The following is a 23,821-nucleotide window of genomic DNA, read 5'->3' as shown; positions in this document are numbered from 1 at the left end:
GCAGAAGCTGGCCTTTTCTTTTTGAAGGAAAAGAGTTGCCACCCCTTGCCTGCTTTCCAAGCAATAATTTCAGTCTAAGGCAGCTGCCTTGTAAAATGGCACTTGTTGATGTTGAGATATGCTGTGCCCTCTCTCATTACTTATAGTTTAATAACCATAGTCAGTTTTCATCACCACCTAAATGGATAAATAGTCCAGCTCTAAGAGGAAATAAATTACATACAAAACATTTTGGAGTACGTGGAAAATATGTGATCACAAGAAAGTAAATCTTGAAGATGCTGGACCAGGGTACATGGAATATAATATCAGTGGAAAATTTATGGACAGGATTCAATATTTTGACAAATACACCCGGAAGTGATGCTAATAGCCTATTAGAAAGGGCTCCATGAAATCAACCTAGTGATCAATCAATAGTAGATTGGATCAAGAAAATGTGGTATACATCTACCACTGAATACTATGCAGCCATACATCCATATGTCATTTGCAGCCATATGGATGGACCTGGAGGCCATTATCCTGAGTGAATTAATGCAGAAACAGAAAATCAGGTACTACATATTTTCACTTATAAGTGGGAGCTAATCGTTGGGTACTCATGGACATAAATATGGCAACAACAGGCACTGGGAAGGGAGAGGTGGGGCAAGGGTTAAAAACCTACCTATTGGATTCTATGCTTACTGCCTTGGTGATGGGATCCATACCCCAAACCTGAGCATCATGCAATATACCCAGGCAACAAACCTGCACGTGTACTCCTGAATCTAAACTAAAAGTTGGAAAAAAAAAGAAAAAATAGAAATGGCTTCATGAATTTGGACAATCTGATGGCTTACATGCATGAGGTAGAAATGCCAGAAGTTTCATAGGATAGTGTTGAGAAATAGGTCACAAGGCCCAAAGTAGTAGCAAAGACAGCACGAATTTACCAGGTAATGGCTGAGAACCCACCACCTCATTGTGTTTTCAGTGGATACCTTTTTTTCTGTAAGGTGCTAAATAATGCATGGGTGTGGGGTATTCACTCATCTTTGAGAAGCTTGGGGATGGTTATCTTCTGTAGAATAAAGTTGGTAGTGGAATGGAACTTGGAATTGGGCTCACTTTTAGGCTTTGACCCAAGCAAGTCCAGAAGGCATATGTAAATTACAGGAATAAGTGGCCCAAGCTCTGATGTCACCTCCTTCAATTCTACCTATGGCCTCATCTAGGCCAATTACCTATGACCAACTGAAGGGTATAGAAATAATTCAGGACTTATTTACAGATGTGTTGGTGTGCCAATGTAGCCATGTGATCCACTGATCTTATATTGTATATTATTATCCAGAAGTATCTGGCTTGACAGCCCAATTAAGGTGTCAGCTAGAGAAAACATAAATTTGTGGTTAAGACAGTATTCTCCAGGAAGCTGTATGTGCACTGATCAGTTAATATATGATGCTGTTCCTGCAATAACTAGAATATATGCAGCTAGGAACCAAAGAATGGAAGCAAGATTTTTACTCCTTGACTGTCATTCTCAATGACCCACTTCTATGGCTTGTGCTTTGTTTCCCCACAAATTTAGATTCCATCAAGTTAGAGGTTCTAGATTTCAGGGGCAAAAACATCTTCCCGGCAACACAGTAGGATTCCAGTAAACATGAAACTGAGACTTCCACCTGATGCTAACAGGCTAGCAGGCAAATAAAGGACTTCCTGTATGGTGGGTATAATTGACTTGAGAAGTTGGGGTTGCTTTTATGCAACAGGGACTGGAACATGTCTGGAGCCCAGAGGATTAACTGGAATATCCTGGGACATTTCAGTTCTTGGGGCAAATATTTAATTAGAAATTGCAGCAACCAGTAACTATTAAGAGCAAGGCAACTAAGGGATCAGATTCTTCAGGGGTGTGGGGTCTGGATTAACCCTCTAGACAATCTAGACCAGGTTAAGCAATGGCTAAGAATGAGGGAAATCTGAAATCAGTGGTGGAGAGGGTTAAATTTAATCAGTTCTGACCTCAGAACCACCTGCTATAGCGAGGATGATAACCTGCTTAACTAGCCAATTCATTGTACCTCACCTTTTGGGGAAGAAGTGAGGACATCTAGTTCTTGCAAAAATGGAAGCTCCATACTGTAGCATTGGAGTCTGATACAATGGGAAGCTGTAAATGGGTCTGAATGGTAGAAAGGGCAAATACTTCTTACCCACCTTGTCAGACCATCTGAGCCTCACCTATGTCTGAGAATTTTTGTTGTAGCCCCAGCTATTGATGTGGCACCCAGTATGTGGACCTTCTAACTCTTCATTCAGATGCTGCCTGACAATATCTTGCCTCATGATTGCCCCTCATTCCACACAAAATATTAACTGTATCTCTAATCTAGAAGAAAAAAACCCACCTACTTTTTTTTTTTTCTCTTAATTGTTCTGAAATATTTGAACAGGTAGGCACACATTCTCTAGTCAAAACCAACTCATTGCATAGAAATGAACAATGCTAGGGTAATGAAAGAGAGAAAAGTCTTTGGGGGGCTGAGGTGAGTGGATCACAAGGTCAGGAGATCGAGACCATCGTGGCTAACATGGTGAAACCCCATCTCTACTAAAAAAAATACTTAGCTGGGCATGGTGGCATGCACCTGTAGTCCCAGCTACTTGGGAGGCTGAGGCAGGAGAATCGCTTGGACCCAGGAGGCAGAGGTTGCAGTGAGCTGAGATCATGTCACTGCACTCCAGCCTGGGTGACAGAGTGAGACTCCATCTCACACACACACACACAAAAAAAAAAAAAGAGGGAGAAAAGTCATCACTCACATGAAAGATGCACGAGTTTAAAACCAGAAGATATATTTAAATAATCAGAATAAACCCCTATGAAATGTACTTACTGGTGAGGAAAATAGAAGCAGAGAAAGGCTTTTAAATATCCACTGAATGACATTTAACAGCCATCTATGAATCTACAGGACTTGTGATCATTTCTCATGGCTTCCCGTAGGCTCTCAGAGAGGGGATCCAAGCAAAGTGACAGGCTTGTAAACTGACACAGGTGGAGGCATGCATCTTCTAAATTTGGATATTAAAAACAAGTATGCAGTATTACCTATGAGACAGTCTTGCTAAAAATATCAAAACTGAATCATATTAAGTACATCCAGGTCAGGCGTGGTGGCTCCTGCCTGTGATTCCAGCACTTCAGGAGGCCAAGGCAGGATTGCTTGAGCCCAGGAGTTTGAGACCAGCCTGGGGAGCATGATGGAACCCCATCTCTACTAAAAATACAAAAATTAGCCAGGCATGGTGGCATGCATCTGTGGTCCCAGCTACTTGGGAGGCTGAGGTGGTAGGATCACTTGAGCCCAGCAAGTTGAGGTTGCAGTGAACTGTGATAGCGCCACTGCACTGCAGTCTGGGTGACAGAACGAGACCCTGTCTCAAAAAACAAAAAGCAAAAAAAGGGAACTCCAACTGCCAATTTATAGGAAATATGGAGGACAGAAAATCAGATTAAACTACTACAGGGAGAGAATCAGCAAAATTCAGATTGTGAGAAGCTCCAAAGGAAAAACAAATAGACTTGAGAGAGAGACAGGGAGGGAGGGAGGTAGAAAGAGAGAGAACTGACACATTTTAAAAAGCCAAAGCTAGTCTTAGCAGCTTGACATTTAGGTATGTACATTTGAGTGATAAAGCTATAAGAAAAAGTAAAGAAATAATATAATTATCACAAGATCAGAATAGTGGCTACTGTTAGATGTGAAGCATATTTTCATCATAACTCATTAAGCTGAATATTTTAATGCTGTTTTCTGTATTTGATTGTTTTTGAAAATAAAGTTAAAAAATTTAAATAAAACCCAAGTATAACCTGATATTTCTTAATGTTTAAAAGTTAGGGTTCCATTCCAAGATGGCCAAATAGGAACAGCTCCGGTCTGCAGCTCCCAGTGTGATTGACCGAGAAGATGGGTGATTTCTGCATTTTCAACTGAGATACCTGGTTCATCTCATTGGGACTGGTCGGAAAGTGGGTGCAGCCCATGGAGGGCGAGCCGAAGAAGGGTCGGGCATCACCTCACCCGGGAAGTGCAAGGGGTCGGGGGATTTCCCTTTCCTAGCCAAGGGGAGCTGTGATAGACTGTACCGGGAAAATCAGGACACTGCCACCTAAACACTGTGCTTTTCCAATGGTCTTAGCAAATGGCACATGAGGAGATTATATCCTGTGCCTGGCTCAATGGGTCCTACACCCATGGAGATCGAAATGCAAGGTGGCAAGCGAGGCTGAGGGAGGGGTGTCCACCATGGCTGAGGCTTGAGTAGGTAAACAAAGCAGTCTGGAAGCTTGAACTGGGTGGGGCCCACTGTAGCTCAATGAGGCCCACCTGCCTCTGTAGACTCCACCTCCAGGGGCAGGGCATAGCTGAGCAAAAGGCAGCAGAAACTTCTACAGACTTAAATGTCCCTGTCTGACAGCTCTGCAGAGAGCAGTGGTTCTCCCAGCATGGTGTTTGAGCTCTGAGAACGGACAGAAAATCTCCTCAAGTGGGTCCTGAATCCCATGTAGGCTAACTTGGAGACACCTCCCAGTAGGAGCCAATTAACACCTCATACAGACAGGTGCCCCTCTGAGACGAAGGTTCCAGAGGAAGGATCAGGCAGCAATATTTGCTGCTCTGCAATATTTGCTGTTCTGCAGCCTCTGCTGGTAATACCTAGGAAAACAGGGTCTGAAATGGACCTCCAGCAAACTCCAACAGACTGAGGACCTCCAACAGGCTGAGGGACATAACTGTTAGAAGAAAAACTAACAAACAGAAAGGAATAACATCAACATCAACAAAAAAGACATCCACACCAAAACCCCATCTGTAGGTCACCGACATCAGGACTAAAGGTAGATAAAAGCACAAAGATGGGGAGAAACTAGAGCAGAAAAGCTGAAAATTCTAAAAACCAGAGTGCCCCTTCTCCGAAGGATTGCAGCTCCTCACCAGCAATGGAACAAAGCAGGACAGAGAATGACTTTGATGAGTTGACAGAAGTAGGCTTCAGAAAGTTGGTAATAATGAACTTCTCTGAGCTAAAGGAGGATGTTTGAACCCATTGCAAGAAAGCTAAAAAACCTTGAAAAAAGATTAGATGAACGGATAACTAGAATAAACAGTATAGAGAAGACCTTAAATGACCTGATGGAGCTAAAAACCATGGCATGAGGACTACATGACGCATGCACAAACTTCAGTAGCTGATTCCAAGTGGAAGAAGGGTATTGGTGATTGAAGATCGAATGAATGAAATGAAGCAAGAAGAGCAGTTTAGAGAAAAAAGAGTAAAAAGAAATGAACAAAGCCTCCAAGAAATATAGGACTATGTGAAAAGACAAAATCTATGTTTGATTGGTGTACCTGAAAGTGACAGGGAGAATGGAACCAAGCTGGAAAACACTCTTCAGGATATTATCCAGGAGAACATTCCCAACCTAGCAAGGCAGGCCAACATTCAACACCACAAAGATACTCCTCGAGAAGAGCAACCCAAAGACATATAATTGTCAGATTCACCAAGGTTGAAATGAAGGAAAAAATGCTAAGGGCAGCCAGAGAGAAAGGTTGGGTTACCCACAAAGGGAAGCCCATCAGACTAACAGCGGATCTCTTGGCAGAAACTCTACAAGCCAGAAGAGAGTGGGGGCCAATATTCAACATTCTTAAAGAAAAGAATTTTCAACCCAGAATTTCATATCCAGCCAAACTAAGCTTCATAAGTGAAGGAGAAATAAAATACTTTACAGACAAGCAAATGCTGAGAGATTTCATTACCACCAGACCTGCCTTGAAAGAGCTCCTGAAAGAAGCACTAAATGTGAGAAGGAACAACCAGTACCAGCCACTGTAAAAACATGCCAAATTGTAAAGACCATCGATGCCAGGAAGAAACTGCATCAACTAACAGGCAAAATAACCAGCTAACATTATAATGACAGGATCAAATTCATACATAACAATATTAACCTTAAATGTAAATGGGGTAAATGCCCCAATTAAAAGACACAGACTGGCAAATTGGATAAGAGCCAAGACCCATCAGTGTGCTGTATTCAGGAGACCCATCTCATGTGCAGAGACACATATAGGCTCAAAACAAAGGGAGGTAGGAAGATCTACCAAGCAAATGGAAAGCAAAAAAAAAAAAAAAAAAAAAAAAAAAAAGCAGGGGTAGCAATCTAGTCTCTGATAAAACCTACTTTAAACCAACAAAGATTGAAAGAGACAAAGAAGGCCATTACATAATGGTAAAAGGTTCAATTTAACAAGAAGAGCTCATCAATCGTCTTCCCGCGCAGCCCCTTCTCTGTTTTCTGTGCTCCTTTGAGCTCACTGTTTGTCCAGGTTTTTTACGTTTTAATTTCCAGGACTTGAACTGCCATGTCCTCTGAAGAAGGAAAGCTCTTCGTGGGAGGGCCCAACTTTAACACCAACGAGCAGGCGCTGGAAGACCACTTCAGCAGTTTCAGACCTATCTCTGAGGTGGTCGTTGTCAAGGACCGGGAGACTCAGTGGTCCAGGGGTTTTGGTTTCATCACCTTCACCAACCCAGAGCCTACTTCAGTTGCCATGAGAGCCATGAACGGAGAGTCTCTGGATGGTCGTCAGATCCGTGTGGATCATGCAGGCAAGTCTGCTCGGGGAACCAGAGGAGGTGGCTTTGGGGCCCATGAGTGTGGTCGCAGCTACTCCAGAGGTGGTGGGGACCAGGGCTATGGGAGTGGCAGGTATTATGACAGTCGACCTGGAGGGTATGGATATGGATATGGACGTTCCAGAGACTATAATGGCAGAAACCAGGGTGGTTATGACCGCTACTCAGGAGGAAATTACAGAGACAATTATGACAACTGAAATGAGACATGCGCATAATATAGATACACAAGGAATAATTTCTGATCCAGGATCGTCCTTCCAAATGGCTGTATTTATAAAGGATTTTGGAGCTGCACTGAAGCATCTTATTTTATAGTATATCAACCTTTTGTTTTTAAATTGACCTTCCAAGGTAGCTGAAGACATTTTAGACAGTTCCATCTTTTTTAAAATTTTTTCTGCCTATTTAAAGACAAATTATGGGACGTTTGTAGAACCTGAGTATTTTTCTTCTTACCAGTTTTTTAGTTTGAGCTCTTAGGATTATTGGAGCTAGCAATAATTGGTTCTGGCAAGTTTGGCCAGACTGACTTCAAAAAATTAATGTGTAACCAGGGACATTTTAAAACCTGTACACAGTGTTTATTGTGGTTAGGAAGCAATTTTCCAAATGTACCTATAAGAAATGTGCATCAAGCCAGCCTGACCAACATGGTGAAACCCCATCTGTACTAAACATAAAAAAATTAGCCGGGCATGGTGGTGCATGCCTGTAATCCCAGCTACTCGGGAGGCTGAGGCAGGAGAATTGCTTGAACCCGGGAGGCGGAGGTTGCAGTGAGCCAAGATCATGCCACTGTACTCCAGCCTGGGCAACAGCAAGACTCCATCTCAAAAAAAAGAAAAAAGGAAATGTGTATCAAGAACATGATTATCCAGGGGTACTTTCTAATTCAGATCATCAAACTGATTATATAGAAGAGTTGGCTTTAAAATGTTTGCAAATGCCTTTTTTTTTTTTTAATACTGGAAGAAAAAATATTCTGTTGTGTCTCATACAGTGATTAGGATGTCTTTCACAGAGCTTATTAAAAAGATGAAACCTGAAAAACAAAACAAAACAAAACAAAAACAAAAAACAAAAAAAAAAAAACAAGAAGAGCTAACTATCCTAAATATATATGCACCCAATACAGGAGCACCCAGATTCATAAAGCAAGTCCTTAGAGACCTAAAAAGAGACTTAGACTCCCACACAATAATAATGGGAGACTTTAACACCCCACTGTCATTGTTAGATCAACAAGACAGAAGGTTAACAAGGATATCCAGGAATTGAACTCAGCTCTGCACAAGGCAGACCTAATAGACATCTACAGAAGTCTCCACACCAAACCAACAGAATATACATTCTTCTCAGCGCCACACCACACTTATTCCAAAATTGACCAAGTAGTTGGAAATAAAGCACTCCTCAGCAAATGTAAAAGAATAGAAATCACAACAAACTGTCTCTCAGACCACAGTGCAATCAAACTAGAACTAGGATTACGAAACTCACTCAAAACCGCTCAACTACATGGAAACTGAACAACCTGCTCCTGAATGACTACTGGGTAAATAACAAAATGAAGGCAGAAATAAAGATGTTCTTTGAAACCAATGAGAAAAAGTACACAGCATACCAGAATCTCTGGGACACATTTAAGGCAGTGTGCAGAGGGAAATTTATAGCACTAAATGCCCACAAGAAAAAGCAGGAAAGATCTAAAATTGACACCCTAACATCACAACTAAAAGAACTAGAAAAGCAAGAGCAAACACATTCAAAAGGTAGCAGAAGGCAAGAAATAACTAAGATGAGAGCAGAATGGAAGTAGATAGAGACACAAAAAACCCTTCAAAAAATCAATGAATCCAGGAGCTGGTTTTTTGGAAAGATCAACAAAATTAACAGACGGCTAGCAAGATTAATAAAGAAGAATAGAGAGAAGAATCAAATAGATGCAATAAAAAATGATAAAAGGGATGTCACCACCTATCCCATGGAAATACAAGCTACTATCAGTGAATACTATAAACATCTCTACACAAAGAAACTAGAAAATCTAGAAGAAATGGATAAATTCCTGGACACAAACACCCTCCCAGGACCAAACCACGAAGAAGTTGAATCGCTGAATAGACAAATAACAGGCTCTGAAATTGAGGCAATAATTAATAGCCTTCCAACCAAAAAAAGTCCAGGACCAGACGGATTCACAGCCGAATTCTACCAGAGGTACAAAGAGGAGCTGGTACCATTCTTTCTGAAACTATTTTAATCAATAGAAAAAGAGGGAATCCTCCCTAACTCATTTTATGAAGCCAGCATCATCCTGATACCAAAGCCTGGCAGAGACACAACAATAAAAGATAATTTTAGACCAATATCCCTGATGAACATTGATGCGAAAATCCTCAATAAAATACTGGCAAACTGAATCCAGCAGCACATCAAACAGCTTATCCACCATGATCAAGTTGGCTTCATCCCTGGGATGCAAGGCTGGTTCAACATACGTAAATCAATAAATGCAATCCATCGCATAAACAGAACCAAAGACAAAAACCACATGATTATCTCAATAGATGCAGAAAAGGCCTTCAACAAAATTCAACATCCCTTCACGCTAAAAACTCTCAATAAACTAGGTATTGATGGGACATATCTCAAAATAATAAGTGCTATTTATGACAAACCCACAGCCAGTATCATACTGAATGGGCAAAAACTGGAAGAATTCCCTTTGAAAACTGGCAAAAGACAGGGATGCCCTCTCTCACCACTCCTATTCAACAGTGTTGAAAGTTCTAGCAGGGCAATCAGGCAAGAGAAAGAAATACAGGGTATTCAATTAGGAAAAGAGGAAGCCAAATTGTCCCTGTTTGTAGATGACATGATTGTATATTTAGAAAACCTCATCATCTCAGCCCAAAACCTCCTTAAGCTGATAGGCAACTTCAGCAAAGTCTCAGGATACAAAATCAATGTGCAAAAATCACAAGCATTCTTATACACCAATAACAGACAAACAGAGAGCCAAATCAGGAGTGAACTCCCATTCACAATTGCAAAAGAATAAAATACCTCGGAATCCAACTTACAAGGGATGTGAAGGACCTCTTCAAGTAGAACTACAAACCACTGCTCAATGAAATAAAAGAAGACACAAACAAATGGAAGAACATTCCATGCTCATGGATAGGAAGAATCAATATTGTGAAAATGGCCATATTGTCCAAGGTAATTTATAGATTCAATACCATTCCCATCAAGGTACCAATGACTTTCTTCACAGAATTGGAAAAATCTATTTGAAAGTTCATATAGAACCAAAAAAGAGCCCGCATTGCCAAGACAATCCTAAGCCAAAAGAACAAAACTGGAGGCATCACTCTACCTGACTTCAAACTATACTACAAGGCTACAGTAACCAAAACAGCATGATACTGGTAGAAAAACAGAGATATAGACCAATGGAACAGAACAGAGCCCTCAGAAATAATACCACACATCTACAACCATCTGATATTTGACAAACCTGACAAAAACAAGAAATGGGGAAGGGATTCCCTATTTGATAAATGGTGGTGGGAAAACTGGCTAGCCATATGTAGAAAGCTGAAACTGGATCCCTTCCTTACACCTTCTACAAAAATGAATTCAAGATGGATGAAAGACTTAAATGTTAGACCTAAAACCATAAAAACCTAGGCAATACCACTCAGGACATAGGCATGGGCAAGGACTTCATGACTAAAACACCAAAAGCAATGGCAACAAAAGCCAAAATTGACAAATGGGATCTAATTAAACTAAAGAGCTTCTGCACAGCAAAAGAAACTACCATCAGAGCGAACAGGCAACCTACAGAATGGCAGGAAAGTTTTGCAATGCCCACCAAACAAAGGGCTAATATCTAGAATCTACAAAGAACTTAAACAAATTTACAAGAATAAATCAAACAACCCCATCAAAAAGTGGGCCAAGGATATAAACAGACACTTTTCAAAAGAAGACATTTATGCAGCCAACATCCACATGAAAAAATGCTCATCATCACTGGTCATCAGAGAAACGCAAATCAAAATCACAATGAGATACCATCTCACACCAGTTAGAATGGTGATCATTAAAAAGTCAGGAGACAACAGGTGCTGGAGAGGATGTGGAAAAATAGGAATGATTTTACACTGTTGGTGGGAGTGTAAACTAGTTCAACCATTGTGGAAGACATTGTGGTGATTCCTCAAGGATCTAGAACTAGAAATACCATTTGACCCAGTGATTCCATTACTGTGTATATACCCAAAGGATTATAAATCATGCTGCTATAAAGACACATGCACACGTATGTCTAGTGCAGCACTATTCAAAATAGCAAAGACTTGGAACCACCCCAAATGTCCATCACTGATAGACTGGATTAAGAAAATGTGGCACATATACACCATGGAATACTATGCAGCCATAAAAAGGATGAGTTCATGTCTTTTGTAGTGACATGGATGAAGCTGGAAACCATCATTCTGAGCAAACTGTTGCAAGGAGAGAAAAACAAACACCACATGTTCTCACTCATAGGTGGAAATTGAACAATGAGAACACTTGGACACAGGATGGGGAACATCACACACCGGGACTTGTCGTGGGGTGGGGGAATGGGGATAGCATTAGTAGAAATACCTAATGTAAATGACGAGTTAATGGGAGCAGCAAACCAACATGGCACATGTATACATATATAACAAACCTGCATGTTGTGCTCATATACCCTAAACTTAAAGTATAATAAAAAGGAAAAGAAAAAAAGTTATAAGTAAAAAGCTAGTATGACATAATATTACAGTTAAGGTTAATGAGATCAGGAACATCTGGGTTGCATTAATGTTATTAAGAAGACAAAATACAAGAGTTCAAGAGTAAAATAATTATTAAATTTTGAAGTAGAATTTACAAAGCTTTAAAAACGTACAATGCCATGTAACAAATGCTGAATTTAAAAACCTATACTTATAAAATGAGCAGTTTTTTATGGAAATATGAACAGAAAATGGAGAAATTAAAACAATAATATTATTAACAAAAACAAAATGCTAACATTTATTGAGTGCTTCCACGTACTTTCCAGGTATCTCATTTAAATTCATCACAACCCTATAAGATAACCCTCTTGTGACCTCCCATTTACTGATTAAGAAACTGAGGCATAGTGAGATTAAGAAGGATGATCAAGGGCCCATATCTCATAAGTAACAAAGTCAAAATTCAACCCCAAGCAAGTGCTGTTCAGAGCCAGACACATAATCACGAAAGACACAATAAATAGCAGGTTTTGACTTAAAATGCTGGGGACCATTCAATGTCATCTGCTAAAACAATCTCTGTTTACACTTGCTGTCCTGACATGATTATTAATAACTCCTTTTTCATGCCCAAAGTTGTCCAGTTTAGGTAGTATATGTAATGGTCACTCTACCTTGAAGTCCTTCCCAGATATCATGATTCTAAAAGTATGAAAAGAAAAATTAGAACTTGATTCAATTAGGTGATGAGGGGCACACTGTAAAGAAATGGAATCAACTGGGAATATTTATCTATGTTTTCTCTAGTGTTTCTCATCATTCTAGAGAATAATTATTGGTGCTTTCTGTTAATTGCCTCTTCTCTCCCCACACCCAAAGGAAACATTTAAGAGAATCTTTAGTTGTAAACACCTTTCTTGCAGCAATGGCCATTAGGAGCCATGGCCAAAAGCACAGAGCCCAGGGGAAGCTGAACACGCATATTTTGATGCTTGTGGCCTCTAATTTCTGAAAGAACATGACACTCATCTGGGGATAAGATCACACTCCAGTGGAAGGCAGCGGCAGCAGTACCTCCCAGAATTTCACCAAGATAAACCTGTCAGGAGCCAAACACCTGCATGAACATTTGGGTGGGTAAAATCAGAATGGGGGCAACTTGGCTTCCATGCTTGAAACACTTTCCTTCTTTCTTCTTTCTCCTGTAACCCTGCTCTCTTATGCACTTGACAAAGACCTCATGCATCCAGGCTCAACATCTGTTTTTGTTTGTTTTTTGGAAAACTCATGATCCCTCTTCCCCACTCTCATTGAATAATATTAATTTTAACAGAAACCAAGGTATTGGAGCTGAAAAAAATAATCTCACAGTGTTTAAAACACTAGCCAGTGAGTAAAGTGGAATTGGAGGCATGGAGTTTTCCTGATAGCTTATAATCTGGACCATGGAACTTAATATTTTTACCACCAAATAATCCCATTTTCCCTATAAAAATGTGTTTTAGTTAGCAAACTACCTTTAGGATATAGTTATTATTATTCATTATTAGTATAACAACTCCCGTTTTTGACAGCCTAGTTGTTACTTTACATATCATAGTTAAGTTCTTGCAAAAGCCTATGAAGTGATGATGATTCTTCCCATAGAGATGAAGAAATGAAGGCACATAAAGGTGAATTACTTTGCCCCAAATCACAAAGTCGATTAATGGTGATGCCAAATATACTCTGCTTTTCAGTAGTTAGTTTCCCAAGTTTATTTATCAGAGATAATTAAAACTTTTGCTGAGTCTAAAATAGAGTAGCCAAAGGGAGTTAATGTAATTTTATGCTAAAGCAACTTGATACTGTTTTTTGTATAAATATATAATTTTAATAACTTTATGAAATATTAAAAATGATCATTTATGGCCATCTTCGCATGCCAAGGGGATATTAATCGTTGCAATAGTTGATGCAGAGGGTGATTTACTTTAGCTACAATTTATGTTGGGCCAGTGTGACCTTTAGACTCCACCTACTTTTATTTTATTTATAATTTAAAATGAATCCTCAGAGCTCTAACAACTTATTCATTAATTTAGTTAAATGGTGCAATGCTAATAGTGGCCAGGAAAATACAGATGGAAGAGATAAAAACTGTATGTAAATTGGTAGTATAGCATAATTGTTCAATGCTGGACCCTGGTGTCAGTCTATCTGAGAGGGTTCCTAGCTCTATCACTTATTAATATTGAGATCATGGGAAAGTTCCCTGACTTCCTGTGCTTTATATTAAAATGAGGTTGTTGTGAAGATTAAATAAATATATTAGAAGAATGGCTAAGACAGTAAGTGCTGAATAACTGTTACATATTATTATTATTGATGACGTACTCTAAAAATTATAGTTGATTTATCTTTTTGATATTCAAAATCCATCAGTATGCAAACAATGTTGATAGGTTTAAGCCACTTATCACTCACTAGTTCTGTTCTGCTTATTTTCTTCACTCATTATATATTAATTATGCCTAGTGTTCAATTATTGGAACGCTAAGCACGTGGGGGTCATTTATTTATTTATTTTATTTATTTATTTTTATCTTTTATTTTTTCACTGTGCTTACTTTAAGGTAGTAATTTTTTTATTATTACTATACTTTAAGTTCTAGGGTACATGTGCACAACGTGCAGGTTTGTTACATATGTATACATGTGCCATGTTGGTTTGCTGCACCCACTAACTCGTCATTTACATTAGGTATTCCTCCTAATGCTATCCCTCCCCCATCTCCCCACCCTATGACAGGCCCCGGTGTGTGATGTTCCCCACCCTGTGTCCAAGTGTTCTCATTGTTCAATTCCCACCTATGAGTGAGAACATGCGGTGTTTGTTTTTCCGTCCTTGTGATAGTTTGCTCAGAATTATGGTTTCCAGCTTCATCCATGTCACTATGAAGGACATGAACTCATCCTTTTTTATGGCTGCATAGTATTCCTTGGTGTATATGTGCCACATTTTCTTAATCCAGTCTATCAGTGATGGACATTTGGGTTGGTTCCAAGTCTTTGCTATAGTGAATAGTGCCATAGTAAACATACGTGTGCATGTGTCTTTATAGTAGCATGGCTTGTAATCCTTTGAGTATATACCCAGTAATGGGATAGCTGGGTCAAATGGTATTTCTAGTTCTAGATCCTTGAGGAATTGCCACACTGACTTCCACAATGGTTGAACTAGTTTACACTGCATGTGGGAGTCATTTATATCCTACTGCTCAAGGTCATCACAAAGGTCTGATTTTTCAAATTCAAAAAATTGCAACCTCAGGCATAAATTGGTTAATGTGAGTAAAATATTTTAATAAAATGGTGTATAAAAATCAATAATTATCTAAAACAAAAATAGCTTGTGAGCAGTAGCATTGTTCTACAGTTTTGAAAATGTCATAAATCTCTGCTTCTTAGAAGGCTGCTGGATTCTTATATTTGTTTCTCTTTCAATCTGTTGCAATAAACAGTTTTGGTTGAGGAAATCTGGCCTCACATAGATATGTAATTGGAAAAGGAAGGAGTATTTTAACAGTTTTTTCAGAGAGTCATGTATAAACTTCTTTAATACTATACCAAAACTCCGCAGATGGTAGTTTCTTAAAGGGTAGTTGTAAAATTGAAGACCGTATCAATGAACTTAGCATACATAGTTACATCCACTAGTCTATCTTGACTTTGAATGGATTTTTTTTTACCCAGGCAGAATTTTGATCTTTCAGACCACCTTTGAAAGGGTTTCAGTGGCCTCAAAATAGAGCACCTCACTTGGACTCAACTCTCTACTAGCTCTTGTATCTATTATTTGAGTTTTTGTTTTACAGAGGATTTTGTTTTCTAGAGAATACACTTAGTATTGGAATTTGAGGGTTATATTGTGTTTACATATTCTTCCATATTAAATGTTGCTGAACTGCTTTCCAAAGCAATCATAGTAGTTTGCACTACCAATAACAGGGGATGAGGATTCCATTTATTTTATGTTCTAGTCAATACTTAATATTGCCCCACTTCTTAATTTTTGTCAAAATGGCAAGTGTGAAATTGTATCCACTGTTTTAATTTGCATTTCCATAATTATTCATTAGATTTAACATTATTTAATATTAATAATGTTAGTGAATAGTTTCAAAATATGTAATTAGTTTTCAATTATGATATTTCTCTAATTATCAATTTGCTACTGATTTCTAACTTAATAACACTGTAGTCAGAGAATGTTACCTATATGACCCATTAAACTTTTAAATTTAAGTTTTTCACAAACCAAAAGAGTGCTTCAAAATTATGCTAGAAAGATATCCCCTAATGACACCACTTTCATACAATTCTTGCTATGTGCATGACAGATACCATACATAAACTCAGTTAAAACCTGAGACAGGTTTACTATCCCTATTTTACTGATGAAATAACAAGCATAAAGATACTAACACAGTTTGTAGGTAGCAGAACCACAATCCAAAAACAGCAGTATGACATGTAAGTCCATGCTCTTAGTCACTGAATTATGCACAGGGATTGTAATTCCATTAGCAATATGCTAAAGTTTCCAAAGCGTCTTTTAACAAGTCCCTTCCAAATGTTCTTATACTTTCTTTTGTTCTCATAAGAGCCTGATAGGTTAACAATGAAAAGTGTAGTTATCCTCTTTTACATGTGGAAAAACTGCTGCACAGAACCATTGTAGCTCTTAAGGGCCAAGGTTAATCAGGGTTATTTCCTTTAACTTGGATCAATATTTCACTTGGTTCTGTGTTCAGTGTGGATACAAGGTAGTTTATTTCAACAGAAATTGGGATAACAACTGACATAGAGATTTATACTCTTTTTTCCTACAGATACTAGAATCACCAGTGCAATGACTGGGGAAAGGAACAGTACAAGAATTACAAAGTTCATTCTCTTGGGATTCTCTGAATTTCCAAAGCTCACTATTTTCCTCTTTTCAATATTCCTAGGGATCTACCTCCTGACAGTGTCCTGGAACATAAGCCTCATCACCCTTATCAGGATGGACTCCCATCTGCATACACCTATGTACTTTTTCCTTAGTAATCTGTCGTTTCTGGACATCTGCTATGTTTCCACTATAGCCCCCAAGATGCTCTCAGACTTCTTCAAGAAGCATAAATTCATCTCCTTTATGGGGTGCAGTATGCAGTACTTTTTCTTCTCTAGCCTAGGTCTAACTGAGTGCTGTCTTCTGGCAGCCATGGCTTATGATCGATATGCTGCCATTTGTGACCCTCTGCTCTACAGGGCCATCATGTCGCCCATCCTCTGTGTGCAGATGGTGGCAGGATCTTGTATAACTGGATTCTTAGGCTCATTTATCCAACTCTGTGCCTTGCTTCAGCTCCATTTCTGTGGGCCAAATGTCATCAACCATTTCTTCTGTGATCTGCCCCAGCTGCTGATTCTATCCTGTTCTGACACCCTTTTCTTTCAAGTCATGACCTCTGTTCTCACAGTGATCTTTGGACTCACGTCTGTCTTAGTTATCATGATATCTTACGGTTATATCATTGCCACCATTCTGAAGATCTCCTCAGCTGAAGGCAGAGCCAAAGCTTTCAACACTTGTGCTTCTCACCTGACCGCAGTGATCCTTTTCTTTGGCTCAGGTATCTTTGTTTATGTGTATCCTAATGCTGGTGATTCCCTGAGCCAAAACAAGTTGGCATCAGTCTTATACACAGTTATAATCCCCATGTTAAATCCAGTGATCTACAGCCTGAGGAACAAGGAAATCAAAGATGCCCTAAACAGATGGAAGAAGAGAATCTTCTCCTGGTGTTATGGAATGAAATAATGGAATTTATTTCAGATGTATAAATATTGTAGGAAGAACAACAACTAAACATTTATTTTCAACTCTCCTGATTGTTGTCAGAATTGCAGTTGCGCCTTATATAAACCCAGGGCTGGCACAAAATCAGGCAAATGCATAAAAGATATCTTCAAATTTAATAGCCATTCTTTACCAGTTGTAATCTAATAAATCAATAGGCCAGGCAAACCACAAGTATTTTTTGTAGCTAGTTGTGGCAATGGGACAGTTCACCTTGAATATTCAATTTCTATCTAACATAGCACTGCCTTAAGAACCAGAGATGCTATTACTGGTCAGGGCTTCCAGGAGACTAGCAAGCTTTCTCATAGCATCTTATTTTAGGTAGAAGAGGGATTACTGTTAATACAGAGAGATACTTTTAAAAATAATTTCCCAATTAAGTTAAAACTCATGTTTAACCTATTCTTTCACATCTGGAAATTTTGGATTAATTTCTTCATTTATGCATTTGTCCAAAGCCAAATATTCATATCAGGTAAAAGGCTTGCTAAAGTCACACAGATAGAAATTTGTTGTAATAGGAATGCTTAACATGTCTGCTAAGTTAAGATTTGGTTGACCAGCTAGCTAGCTAGGTATTCCTAGACAATTCCTTGTATGTTATTACTATAGTGTCTTTGTTTTTCCGTCTTATCTCTACCATGTAACCAGAAAAGAGAATCAGAAACTGGTCCCCTGTTGGTGAGGTAATCTAGTTCCCGATTTTGGCATTTCCAACCGTCTTACTGTTAACATCTTTGGCTTGTTTAATAGGCCAAGCCCCTATTAGAAAGTTGTTTTTCCAATAATTAACAAATAGGAAGTGGTTGGTAAAATTATCTATAAACAACAGAACCTCTGGAACCACAAGAAAGTCTGAATTTGGCTGTTTCCCTTGTAACTTACTACAAGATACAGAGGAATACTAGAGAATTGAGACTTAAAATACCAAACAAGGAAAGGAAGCTGAGGCAGAAGGCACAGTTCTATTGTTTAATCTTCTGGTAGGATTCTGACTTCCATAATCTTAGGCCCGAAATCACGGAAATTTTCAAGAGATTATTTCCAGTAAAAGGCATTTTGTATATCCCCCCACCTCCCTCTGTATTCAGAAGGGAAAATTTCAAATCCCCATCAGTGTTCAGTTGGTAAAAAACTTACAACAAACCTTTTAGATAACCGTAGGCACTACAATGTGAGAAGTTCTGCTTCTAATAAATACTCCATATCCCTGGGGGTAGAATTCAATTTCAGGGAGCTTGGAGATGAAAGGGAAAGTTATTTTGGAAGACAACTGATTTACAGTTATTGGATAGGATTTTGTCAAGAGAAGTTTGATATGGGGTTGCAGGCCTAGGTTTCGTGTAAATTTTTTTGTTGTTGTTTTTGTTTTTTGTTTTGTTTTTAACTAACTCTTGTTAGTGACCCCATTCAGACCTCGCTTGGCTTTAGTTTAAAACAAAGGATATTAGCTGATGACTCTACTGAGACTGAGAGAGAAGTAACTTCCTAAGTGCCATTTGTTTCATTTGGTTGGGGGTTTAATGCTTTTATGGCCACTGATTATTAGAATCTCTGAAGAGAAATACTACTTGGAGTTGATATCACAACCAGCAGAAATGCTTTATTATGTTAAATTCAAAGTCTCCTTAATTATGAAAAATATGATCTTCAGAAAAGAATGATGTAGCCTTTGAGTCAGAAAGCCCTATCTCTACAGAATACTTTTTATTTTGATATTCAAATCATCTCTAGGATGTGGGTGTATAGGATACATATCCCTGTGCAGAAATTTCTTATGAACAACAAAGGTTCAGAGATTAACTGGTCATAACAGAGGCTCACAAATTAAAGACAAACTCTTGGACAATATCATATATTTCTCTTTTTGTAACTACTTGTGATTAACATTTTTGTATTGGTGATGTATTTTTAGAACAAAAAATGTACTTTATGTGGTGTACTATGGGAAAATTGTCTGCATGTTTTAATTATATTCTATAATATTTTATCGGTCTCTGGGCTGCTGCAGAAGCTTAGCACCATGGCTGGGAATGAAAGTCCTTGGGATATGAAACAGTAAATTCTGTGTTTTAAGAAGATGCATTTTCCTTGCTGTGTTAGTAGACAAGGATAGGGTTTAATAGCTTCTAGGACTCTGGGCATAGGCTAAACACTCCTGACTCAGCACTGATTGCTGATTGGCAGTTCTGTTTATCACTACGTATCTCAATTAATTTATATTCAAAATTTGGAAAATGATTTTATATATGCCTATATCACATTTTGTATAAGTGCTCTAATAGCTTATTTTTGGCACATGAAGGTAGAAAAGTGAAGATAATAGTGGAGCTTTCAACAGGTCCCTAAGTTTTCTAAGTTGAGCCACATCCAGGGAAGTAGATCAATGGTTGGCTATACCTATGCAAAGGATGTTTGAGCAGGGTTAGCACCTGGTACACAGGGAATCAGTATGCCTGTTTTTATCTGAGGACATGATCACTATGCCCACTGTAAAAACAAGATCTGACTTGTTTTACGAGATACGCTTTCTACAAGAAACTCACTTCGCTTATAAAGACACATATAGACTGAAAATGAAGGGATGGAAAAAGATAGTTCATACAAATGGAAAACAAAAAAGAGCAGGAGTAGCTATACTAATATCAGATAAAATAGATTTTAAGAAAAAACCTGTAAAAAAAACAAAGAAGGTCACTATATAATGATAGAGGGGTCAATTCAGCAAGAGGACATAACAATTGTAAATATATATGCACCCGGCACTGAAGCACTCAAACATCTAAAACAAATATTATTAGAGCTAAATACAGAGACAGACCCCAGTGCAGTAATAGTTGGGAGTTCAACACCCCACTTTCACCATGGTACAGATTATCTAGACTACAAATCAAGAAAGAAAAATCAGACTAAATTTGCACTATAGACCAAATTGACCTAATAGATATTTAGGGAACATTTCAGCCAACAGCTTCAGAATACACATTCTTCTTAAGAGGATGTAAAACATTCTTCAGTGTAGACAATGAGTCTCAAAAAGAAAATGAGTCTCAAAAAATTTAACAAGGTTGAAATAGCATCTGGTATCTTTTCTGACCACAAAGGAATAAAACTAAAAATCAATAAAAAAAATTTTGAAAACTATAAAATACACAGACATTAAACAATCTGCTCATGAATGACCATTGAGTGAATAAAAAAGAAGTACATTTAAAAATGTATTGAAACAAATGAAAATGGAAACACAACTTACAACATCTATAGGACATAGCAAAAACAGTACGAAGCAGGAAGTTTATATCAATAAACATCTACACTAAAATAGTAAAAGACTTTGAATCAATAATCTAAGCAAGAGTAAAGTGAACCCTAAAGTTAGTAGAAGAAAATAAGTCATAAAGCTCAGAGGAGAAATAATTGAAACTAAGAAAACAGTACAAAATGTAAAAGGAAAAGTTTGTGGTTTAAAAGATAAACTAAATTGACAAAACTTTATCTAGACTGAGAAAAAAGTGAGAAGACACAAATAAGTAAAATCAGAGATGAAAACGGAGGTATTATAAATGATATCACAGAAATTTAAAGGATCATTAGAGACTATTATCAGCAACTATGTGCCAATGAATTGGAAAACCTAGAAGAGACAGATCAATTTCTAGACTCATACAACCTACTAAGATTGAACCATGAAGAAATAGAGAACCTCAATAGACCAATAACAAGTAATGAGATAGAAGGAGTGATAAAAAGTCTCCCATCAAAGGAAAGACCAGAATCTGATGGCCCACATTTTCTTTGCTGTGTTAGTAGAAGAGGATGGAGTTTAGTAGCTTCTATTCATTGCTAAGTTCCACCGAACACTTAAAAAAGAAGTAATACCAATCCTACCCAAATTAGTCAAAAAATCAAACATGAGGGAATACTTCCAAATTCATTCTATAAGGCTAGGATAATCCTGATACCAAAACAAGACAAAGACACAACACAAAAAGAAAACTCTAGGTCAGTATCACTGATGAACATAGATGGAAAAGTTCTCAACAAAATACTAGCACACCAAATTCAACAACACATTAAAAAGATACTTTATCATGATCAAGAGGATTCATCCCAGGGATACAAGTATGGTTTAACATATGCAAATCAATAAATGTGATACATCACATCAGCCAAATAAAGGACAAAAAACATGATAATTTCAATAGACAGTGAAAAATCATTCCATAAAATTCAACATCCATTCATGATAAAAGCTCTCAACAAACTGGGTATAGAAGGGACCTACTTCAACATAATAAGAGCCATATACAACAAACTCATGGCTAGTATCATACCAAATAAAAAAAAAAATGAAAGCCTTTCCTCTAAGATGTGGAACAAGAAGAGAATGCCCACTTTCACCACTTTTATTCAACACAGTACTGAAAGTTCTAGCCAGAGCAATTAAACAAGAGAAATATAAGGCATAAAAATTGTAAGCAAAGAAGTCAAATTATTTCTGTCTGTAGATATATAATCTTATATTTAGAAAAACCTAAAAACTCCACCAAAAGCTATTCAAACTGATAAATTTAGTAAAATTGCAGGATACATAATCAACATACAAAAGTTAGTAGCATTTTTATATGCCAACATCGAAAAATCTGAAAAAGAAACCAAGAAAGCAATCCCATTTATAATAGCTATGAATAAAATAAAATACCTGTAAATAACTTAACTGAAGAAATGAAAGATCTCTACAATGAAAAATATAAGACACTGATGAAAAAAATTGAAGGAGGACTCAAATAATGGAAAGGTATCCTATGTTCATGGATTGGAAGAATCAATATTGTTAAAATGTCAATACTACCCAAAACTATCTACAGATTCCATGCCAACTCTATCAAATTACCAATAACATTCTTCACAGAAATAGAAAAAACAATACTAAAATTTATATGGAACCACAAAATACCCAGAATAGTCAAAGTGATCCTAATCAAGAAAAACAAAATTGGAGGCATCACATTACCTGACTCAAATTATACTACAAAATTATAGTACCAAAATAGCATGGCACCGGCATAGCAACAGACATACAGACCAATGGAACAGAATAAAAAACCCAGAAATAAATACACACATTTACAGTAAATTTATTTTTGACTAAGCCACCAAGAACATACATTGGGGAAAGAACTGTCTCTTCAATAAATGACGCTGGGAAAACTAGACATCTATATGCAGAATAATGAAACTAGACCCCTCTCTTACCATATCCAAAAATCAAATCAAAATGGATTAAAGACTTAAGTGTAAGATCTGAAACTATAAAACTACTGGAAGAAAATATTGAAAAAATGCTTTAGGACTGGTTTGGACAAAGATTTTTTTAGTAAGACCTCAAGAGCATAGGCAACCAAAGCAAAAAATGGGCAAACGCAATACCTTTAAGCTGGAAACCTTCTGCACAGAAAAGTAAACAATCCATAAAGTGAAGAGACAACCTCTTGAATGGTATAAAAAATTTGCAAACTATTCAAAGAGAAAATCTCTTACAACTAAGAGTGCCACATATCATGTGTAGAATTAATAAAAACCAGTTTAAAGTAGATTCAAATATTAAAGTCTAATTGTTCTGTAAGACTCTTAAGCAATATTTTATTTTTTAAGCTGAAGACCACCAACTTTACAAAACCATTTTTGCTCTGAAGACAAAGAGAGGAAATTGACAATTGTGATAAAGTGAATTTTACCAAGATCATTTTGTCCATTTCTCAGATAATCAGTTCCATCTCATAACAAAATGACTGTGTAATGATTAACACATCTCTATCCAAAAAAGCCAGGATAGTAGAAATAAACATCTCCTATTAATAAATGGGTCAGAAGGCATTCTTTGGCATTCCCAGCCAGGCATGGCTGCTTTTAAATTGATTGTCTAAATCTATTGATGAGCAATTTAAGAAGAGTGATGTCTTGAGAGCTCAATCAAAGATATAATGTAGGCAGTGCACAGAGAGAACATGGTATTTTTTCTGTCTTCCTGCCTCATCTGGCAGAGACAATTTCAAGACTAATTTTAGATTTTCAGTACTAATTAATGATTCAGTAAAATAAACAGGTACTTCATGACCTATAGCTCTCCCTCCTCTTTGCCCCTTTTCCCTTCCCCAAACATTCAATGTCCACATAGACAGAAGCGTCCTTTATTTGTCTGGATTTTTATGGCCTCCCATAGATGAGGTATTTCCCACCATCTGGGATGCATCTGGGCAGCCCTTTCCAGTGAACATTCATCAACCTAACTGCCTGGCTCCAAGCCATAACTGCCTCTCTTCCTTGAGATTGAGCCCAGCCAACAAAATGCCACTTTCAAGATCAAGCAAGTTCAGGGTGATTATATTTTTCCCAAGTCACATCACCTCTGGATAATTTTCAGAGCTATTTTCAG

At 37.7% G+C, this 23,821-nt stretch overlaps 2 protein-coding genes across 2 annotated transcripts; both read left to right on the top strand.

Annotated features, from left to right (window-relative positions):
- The first annotated feature begins 6,340 nt into the window (after window positions 1–6,340).
- Window positions 6,341–7,039, top strand: LOC129490230 (RNA-binding protein 3-like). The gene has a single exon (XM_055293917.2). The coding sequence runs from the start codon at window positions 6,432–6,434 to the stop codon at window positions 6,903–6,905; it is 474 nt and encodes a 157-aa protein (XP_055149892.1). The 5' UTR covers window positions 6,341–6,431; the 3' UTR covers window positions 6,906–7,039.
- A 9,503-nt stretch (window positions 7,040–16,542) lies between these two features.
- Window positions 16,543–17,343, top strand: LOC129488653 (olfactory receptor 5AN6-like). Its single transcript, XM_055291162.2, has one exon. The coding sequence runs from the start codon at window positions 16,543–16,545 to the stop codon at window positions 17,341–17,343; it is 801 nt and encodes a 266-aa protein (XP_055147137.2).
- The last annotated feature ends 6,478 nt before the right edge of the window (window positions 17,344–23,821 follow it).

The sequence above is a fragment of the Symphalangus syndactylus genome, chromosome 1, assembly GCF_028878055.3.
Source record: "Symphalangus syndactylus isolate Jambi chromosome 1, NHGRI_mSymSyn1-v2.1_pri, whole genome shotgun sequence".
Classification (NCBI taxonomy): domain Eukaryota; kingdom Metazoa; phylum Chordata; class Mammalia; order Primates; family Hylobatidae; genus Symphalangus; species Symphalangus syndactylus.
This window is presented reverse-complemented; position numbering and strand designations above follow the sequence as displayed.